This window comes from Lucilia cuprina, chromosome 2, assembly GCF_022045245.1.
Source record: "Lucilia cuprina isolate Lc7/37 chromosome 2, ASM2204524v1, whole genome shotgun sequence".
Taxonomy (NCBI): domain Eukaryota; kingdom Metazoa; phylum Arthropoda; class Insecta; order Diptera; family Calliphoridae; genus Lucilia; species Lucilia cuprina.
In genome coordinates this window covers 17,783,436-17,792,056 of record NC_060950.1, presented here as the reverse complement: position 1 = coordinate 17,792,056, position 8,621 = coordinate 17,783,436, and the positions used below count along the sequence as shown (strand labels likewise).

Sequence of the window (8,621 nt, the reverse complement as noted above, 5' to 3'; positions counted from 1 at the left end):
ACTGAACTAGAACTGAACTAGAACTGAACTAGAACTGAACTAGAACTGAACTGGAACTGAACTAGAACTGAACTAGAACTGAACTAGGACTGAACTAGGACTGAACTAGAACTGAACTAGGACTGAACTAGAACTGAACTAGAACTGAATTAGAATAGAGATAGAACAAAACAATCAAAACTTTTGTTACTTTTAATAATTTTTATAAATTTGTTATAAATAAATTGCAACAAATATTCTTCAAGAAACAGGTTTACTCAATTTTAATTTCTTATGTCTAAGAGAAAAAGATTTCATTTGATTTATGTCACGGATCAATAGGGTCAATTTGTAATGATTTCTATAAAGGCAATCTGGGTTTATAGGACCAATCTAATCAACTACAAGCAGAAAGCAGACAATAATTTTCATAAAAAACAAAAGAAATGGCAATAATAAATGAACTCATAACTGAGCTAGAATCTGGTGAATACAAAAATAAGTTTGAAGAAAATTAGTTGATTGCAGTCTGCCAACAACAAACATGCAGCAAATGTATGCAAATGCTAGCAACAATTGCAACAACTACTTAAAGTAGAGTTTAAAAGAAAAGAAAAAACTACAAAGCAAACAGCAACAAACAATAATTGCTTAAATAAATGCGTGCAGACTTTTTTCAGTCTAATATGTTTTTTATTTGAAAACTTTAATGTCTTTACACTGACATGCCATACCCAACCAGCAGCAACCCAGTATTCAAAGACTGCAATATGTTGTTTCGTTTTTTTTTGTGAAATTGTTGTTGTTGTAGTAAATAATAATAAAGTGCCTGGCAGTGAATGAGCGAATACTTACTACATATGTATGTACGTGCAACTTTAAAAATAACAATAAAAAAGCAACAATACACACATACTCTTATAGATACATCGTGCAACATTAACACCAAGTGCACGAGATCGAGTACATTGTACCAATATTTTGTTTATTTCAAAGTAATGTTTTTGTTTCCATTAAATATATTTTGTTTTCTTGCCAGCCAGAAGGGTAAATGTATGAAATCTTTTGTTAAAAATGATTCAAAATGTTACAAAATTTTGTCATATTTGATATTTGCTTTGTTTGTCTTAAGAAAATACGTCAATATTTGAAATATTTTGGAAAATATGACAAAATGTGACATGTTTTGGAAAATATGATAAAATTTGTCATATTTTGTAAAAGGACAATACGTTATTTTATATTATAAAAATATTGCAAAATGTATTAAAATGGCTTAATTTTTACAAAGAAAATATCAAAAAATTTAGAAAGAAAATATGACATATTTTGTCTTACCAAATATGAGATATTTTGTCTTAAAAAATATGACATATTTTGACTTAAAAAATTTGACCAAATTTGCCATATTTTTGTAAAGTTTTGAACAATTTAATCTTAAAAATTTAAGACAAAATTTGTCTTAAAAAAACATTACAAACTTGGACATACAACATTACAAACTTTGACATATTGTTTTTGGAAAATATGACAATATTTGTTATAGTTTATCTTAAGAAATTATATCAAGTTTTGTCTTAGGATGTAAGACAAAATATGACATATTTTGTCTCATGAAAATATGACAAATTTGGAATATTTTGTTTCATAATAAAATATGACAAAATGTAGCATATTTTGTCTTAAGAAAATATGAAAAAAGTTTGCATATTTTGTGTAAGACAATACGACAACATATAAAATAATAAAACATATTTCGTCTTAAGAAAATATGACATATTTTGTCTTAAGAAAATATTTTGTCTTATAAAATATTACATATTTTGTCTTAATGAAATATATTACATATTTTGTCTTAATGAAATATATTACATATTTTGTCTTAAGGAAATATAACAAACTCTGGCATATTTTGCATTAAAAAAATGTGGCAAAATTTGTCATAGTTTATGTTAAAAAACTTTGTCAAGTTTTGCACTTGTTCGTCGTAAGGAGCTAAGACACAATTTGGCATATTTTGTGTCAAGAAAATATGACCAAAATTGGCATGTTTTGTCTTAAGAAAATATGACAAAATTTTGTATATTTTGACTTCATCACTCATTTCAGAATATCGTTTAAAAATCTTATAAGAAAAATAAATTGTTTTAAGGATTTTATGTTTTAAACTATTTCGCCTTAGAAAAGTAAGATCAAATATTTCGTTTTAAGAAGTTAAGACAAAATTTGGCTAATTTTGTTTCAAGAAAATATGACAGAATTTTTCATGTTTTGTCTTAAGAAAACATGACAAAATTTAACTTTATTCTAGAATAAAGTTTAAAAATCAAATAAAAAATAAATTGTATTAAAAATTTGATATTTTGTACTATTTCGTCTCAGAAAAGTAAGACAAAATATTGTTGTTTTGTCTTAAGAAAATATGACAAAATCTGGCACATTTTATTTTAAGTAAAGAATTTATTTGAAGTTTTACACATTTTCGTCTAAAGAAAGTAAGACAAAATTTGGCATATTTTGTCAAAAGAAAATATGACAAAATTAGCAATATTTTGTCTTAAGAAAATATGACAAAACTTTGGCATATTTTGCCTTCATCACAAATTCTAGAATAAAGTTTCAAAATCGCATACAAAAAATAAATTGTTTTAAGCATATTATAATCTCATTGATTTGTCTTTTTTCTCTAGAATACCCATTATTTCACCAATTTATGACATCAAACTACACAAGCCTTAAACTAAAATTTCAAAAGTTTGCAGTTGATCTTTTATACACAAAATTTCTTTCCAAATAATTTAAAATTTATAGTGAAAAACAATCTAGCTCATTAAAATCTCATTTAACTACCTTTTCATTACTAATTTATACATCCTCTGCTCTATATATATGTATATAGTTTATGTAAGTCCACTAGATATTTTCAAATCTTTACATGACATTTGATAATTTAATTCTGCATAATTAATTAGGTTTGCCTCTGCATTTAATTGTGTTTTCAGTTATAAATCGTTGAATAAATGTTACGTTTAACACCTACACACATACTTCCATACATACAACTACAAAAATTGAGTTTAATTAAAATTGAATGTTTCTTCTAGTCTTGAGAAAAAAAAATTTGTTCATAATTTCTAGCCTCCCGGCAGTAAGTGAGTGAGTGGTAGCAGTAGAAAGAAGTAGTAAACAATCATTTGTGGTTAGTTTTATAGTAGTAAATGACAGCATTGCAGTTGTAGTAAAAATTCCTTAAGTTCATTATACACTTCTTGTTTTTTTGTTGTTTTTGTAGATTTTAATTAATAGATTCGTTTTAAACTGGTTTTCTGGTTTTCTCATAAATATAGAAAAACTAAAACAAAGAAATATAGAAACGTAGAAACAAATTTATACATATACATATAAACATTAAGTTTAACTATTTTTCTCAAGAAATATTATATGCATATTTGTTTTACTTATCTTGCAAAATGACTGACCAGTCATTTTTTCATGAATGGAGGGGGTTTTATTAGTAGAAGAATGTGGATAAACCTAAGCCTCGTTTAAAGAGCAAAATGAGTTTACTGCTTGTTTTTTAATAGCATTTAAAACTTAGATTCTTACAGATCTACGGCGTTTATATACAGTTTTAGAACTAAAAGTAATATGACAAAATGTGACATATTTTGTTGACATGACAAATTTTGAATTATTTGGTCTTGAGAAAAAATGACTATAGCATATTTTATCATAAGTCTATTGATTAGACTACTTTTTAGTCTATAGTTTGGACTAGTTTTGGTCTATAAATTAGACTAGATCCAAGTCAATAGTTTAGACTAGATCCTAGTCTAAAGTTGAGATTAGTTTCTAGTCTGTAGCTTAGACTAGTTTCTAGTTTTAACTTTAAACTAGGTTTAAGTCTCTAGTTTAGCCTTGCTTCTAGTCTATTGTTTAGAATAGTTTATAGTCTATAGTTTAGACTAGTTTCTAGTCCATGGTTTAGACTAGATTCTATTCTATAGTTTAGACTAGTTTCTATTCTATAGTAGAGATTAGTTTCTAGTCTGTAGCTTAAACTAGTTTCTAGTTTTAACTTTAAACTAGGTTTAAGTCTCTAGTTTAGCCTGGCTTCTAGTCTATTGTTTACGCTTGCTTCTATTCTATAGTTTAGGCTTGCTTCTAGTCTATAGTTTAGACTTGCTTCTAGTCTATAGTTTAGACTAGTTTAAAGTCTATAGTTTAGACTAGTTTCTAGTCTATACTTTATACTAGTTTCTATTCTATAGTTTAGACTAGTTTATATTCTATAGTATAGACTAGATCCTAGTCTATAGTTGAGATTATTTTTAGTCTGTAGCTTAGACTAGTTTCTAGTCTTAACTGTAGACTAGTTTTAAGTCTCTAGTTTTGCCTTGCTTCTAGTCTATAGTTTAGACTTGCTTTTAGTCTACAGTTTAGACTTGATGACATTCTATAATTTAGACTAGATCCTAGTTTATATTCTAAAGTTTAGAGCAGTTTCTAGTCTATAGCTTAGACTAATTTCTAGTCTATAGTTTAGATTAGTTTCTAGTCTAAATTGAAGTATTCGCCTAATAGAACACATGGCAGGAGCTAGACAGTTAAAACTTTGCATAAATATTCTCTATTGATAAAGTTTTTTTGGGGGCTATGAATCTATATTTGACCCCCGGAAATATAGACCATATTGCTTTTTACTAGCTTAAAAATACGAGTACGGCGATAAAATTCAACATAAACAAGTTTTGTATACGCTAAAATTCAAAGTTTATATAAGAAAGCAATTCTTTAAGGCAATGATTTGATGGTGGGTATATAAGATTCGGAATGGTCGAATATAACACTTTAGCTTTATCGCTCAATGATTTCACCTATGTATATCCCAATAATGATTTTCTATTCCTAGTTCTGATCTTAACTATTTCAAATGAAAATAGAGTATAGAGCAGTGAATTAGCAGCGACTCAATAAAGCTGTCTCAAGATCTGATCTAAAGTACAATTTCTCAAATTGTATTCACTGATGTTTATTAGGAAATATTCCTTCTAAAGTTAAGGCCCAATAGCATTTTTGCTTGACGAATGTATGTCATTATGTGAACAAATTTTCCGAAAATTTGGCTTCACTAGCTTTATACTTCTGGCCTCTATAGTGAACACAGACAGCCAAACATGTTTAGATCATTTAACGAAATACAGCAAAGAAATTCCTCCCCTGTTCTAAACAATAGCATGGACCGAATAACCTCTTGCCGCTTTAAATTAAATTTACTCGTCCCTATTTTGATTAAAGCAAATTTTTTTCGTTTGATATCATTTTATTTAATCGATCACGATCGATTGCTAGTGATGTAATAAAATAGAAGTATTGAAATAAAGATCAATTTCAAATTTTCTAATTAACTTAAGTTTGTCACTGATTTGACAATAGTTTTGGTTTTTAAATAAGAATATGAAACATATAGAACTGCCAAGGTCAGATTCTTTTAATCTCCGTTAAACTAGGCTTTTGTGTTAACATATCTTTTGTTAATGAAAAACAAATACTTTTAGTTAAGAACGAAAAAAAAATAAGAAAACATTACAAATAATAACAGAAAAACAAAGTAAAAAGACATAAAGTAACTAAAAAACACGTAAGAAATTATAATTGAGCTAAGTCGGCCATATGATGCCCTACACCATTTATGATAATGATCTAAAATTGGAGCTCACATCAGGCCCAATAGAAGCATAGGTGTATTTCTTTGGATTTCTTTCAAACTACCTAACTGACGATGTTGAGGTAATTTTCAGAGAGGAACTTTATATAGCGACTTGAATCCCGATAATTCCAAATTTGGAAGTATCACTTAGACTTCTATTAACCTGATACTTAAACATTTTATAGAATTCTGGTGTCTACACGACATTAAACTTAGTCCTAGAATGCCGGGCATCCCTTAACGATATGGCGAAACATTCCACAATAGGACAGTATTGGATTCCAGGACATTAACACATTTCTGTTAATACCATCGCGGACTCTTCTTACAAGTTAGGTTCCTCGCTTGCAAGAGAGTATACCGACCCTTTTATCGGTATACCGCTTTCAACCTGCAAACGCTTGATACGTGATGAGTTTGCGCAATGCTGATGGTCGACTGAGGCCACCTGTAGACAGGCAAGGATCATGTGGCCATTTACAACTCACAGAGATCCCAAGCCCTTCTCTATATTCCGAAAGTTAATCAACGGAACTTAACGGCAGTGGTAACTTCCCAAGAAGACTAAACTTACCCAGTAATAACTTCTGCAGGAGATGTAAGGATGAAGAACTTCTTCTGTCATTGTCCCGCCCTAGCTGATCACAGAATGGGTCTGCTAGCCGGCTATTTTCTGCATGACTTATCGGATCTATCGGAGATCAATATCCAAAAGATAGATTCCTATATTCGTGCAACAAACTGGTTCGGTTTAGGAACCCAGAGTGATCAGGTCTTCTTTCGTTTCAGGTATCACAAAGGGATCAATTACTGGACCCAAGTGTGTCCCCAGCTAAACTAACCTAAGTTGCAAAAGCCCTGTTTGGAGGATGCAGTTTGCTAATTGTAAAAAAAAAATGAAGCTAAGGCTTTATTCTTTGGTACCAAAAAGTGTGTATAAACCCAGACGCGGATATAGGAAAGAAAAATTTACAACCCCACCCCCAAAAACCGACAATTTTTCATACATAATGAGAAAAAAATTAAACAGAAAATAAGTTTCCCCCGACTGTAAACCAAATTTAAGCAAAAATTACGACCAGTAGTTTGGAACGGATTCAGAATATCATTCTAAGTCCATTGGTATACCTAAAGAGGGTTCTTGGATCATTATTCTTTTATTGTTGCAAACAACAGCATAAACTCCATAATTCCCTCCCACCTATAGAAGAGTAGGGTATGAAAATCATAACAAATATTGTACATAAAATTGGAAATACTTAAAAATTCATCAAGCTTACCTTCAGTAACATGGCCACTCTTGGGCAGCGTTTCAGTGGTTGTTGAAAAATTATTCATTTTCGCCATGATAAAGGGGTACACAATGCTGTGCAGCAAAGGCAAGCAGCAGGCAGGCAGCAAGAAAAAATAATAATAAACAACTGCAGAAAAGGTTGCAATGCAATGTATGTATGTACCGATGGCTCGATAGATGGATGGATGTTTAAACGGATGTGGATTAAAGATACAAAATATGAAGTAAAACAGGTTAAGCAGAAGACGAGTGTAAAAGTACGATGAGTTGATTTGGTTGAGGAGTTTGATGAATGTCGGTTGACGGTGTTTAGAGGGAAATATATGTACGTATTTGAAGTTATATGTGCGTGTGTGTGCGCGCAAACTATGTGCCGCACTCAAGGACGATGAAGTTAGAGGTTCGTCTTTTAAAAGGTGATGACGATGATGAATTTGTTTAAGAAAAATACAAAAATTATGTTGCAGCTGCTGCTGTTTAGTTTGTTGTTTTTTGTTGTAAATGTATCTTTCTTTTTTTCTTTTGACAAACACTTGAATTTTTGTGGCAAATACCGTGAGGATTTTTGTGTTGTTGTTATTTTTTGGGTTAAGCCTTTTTGTTGTTATTGTTATTTTGTTTGTTTTTGTTTTGATTTTTTTGTTGTTTTTGTATTTGTTTTGTTTTTTTTTTGTATTTTTGCCACTACATATTTTGTTTTTGACAGATACTTGTTGAAATACCGTAATCACTTTATATATACGAGATATGTATTCACTGGTTTGTTGTTGTTATTGTTTTTGCCGTTTTATGTTTTTGTTGCTGTTTGCTGTTCAGTCGTTTGGTCGGCAAAATGTTGCTGCAATGGAAGTTTTATGTATCAACTTCCAGTTTGTTGTTGTTTTTAATTTTTTCTTTTGGCTCTACTTTATTTTCAAAATATCAAAAGTATTTCATTACATTTTTATTTAATTTTTTATCATTTCTGTTGTTGTTGTCGTTCTAATATCAATTTCAATTTTATTGCAAAACAAGGTTTCTCTTAAAGGTCGTTTTAATTGCGCATTTTAAAGTCGAGGTTGTTTAGAAAAACTAAGAGACTCAGATAATTTTCAAAAATTTAATTTAAAACACAAAAATTCACGCCCGTTTTGCTGATTTAACCCCTTTTTTTGTTGCAATTAATATTTATTGGAAATACTGCTTGATTTCACAGACACACTCCCTCCAGCTAAATTTCACTTAATTGGTTTTGAAAATATTTAGTTTTTTTTTTCTTCTCATAAAACCTTTACTTTTTCACTTCACTAATCACACAATTTCATTTGTTTTAATTCACTTTTTCTATTTTGTTTGCCGTGGTCGTTTGTTTGTTTGCCTTCTTCCAATCGATATTAAATAAAAAAAATATTACTTTTGTTTTTGAAAAATGCACTTTTCTTCTTCTTAGCGGCTCTATGCAATTTTAGCTGAATACCACTATATATCGTGTAGATACATTTTCTTTTGTATGTTTTGTGTTTTTTTTCTAGTTTATATTTGTTTAGTTTTTGTTAATTAAAAGCAACAGAAAAATTAAATACAAAAACACTCACGAAATAATAAAGCGTACTATACGTTTGCATGCTTTCGCTGCTCTTTTAACAATCTTTGCTTGAA

The 8,621-nt window shown here is 29.6% G+C and overlaps 1 protein-coding gene across 4 annotated transcripts in view; it reads right to left on the bottom strand.

Annotated features, from left to right (window-relative positions):
* Positions 1 to 8,621, bottom strand: part of LOC111687849 (putative uncharacterized protein DDB_G0291608) — a 35,178-nt gene extending 26,557 nt beyond the window's left edge. For 3 of the 4 annotated variants that reach the window (XM_046949785.1, XM_046949791.1, XM_046949797.1), the window contains exon 1: positions 6,970 to 7,751. In XM_046949785.1, coding sequence (XP_046805741.1) covers positions 6,970 to 7,036 — 67 coding nt within the window. In that variant the 5' untranslated portion in view covers positions 7,037 to 7,751. Of the gene's footprint in view, positions 1 to 6,969 lie in introns of all 4 variants that reach the window. The other variant, XM_046949789.1, reaches the window with a different exon arrangement.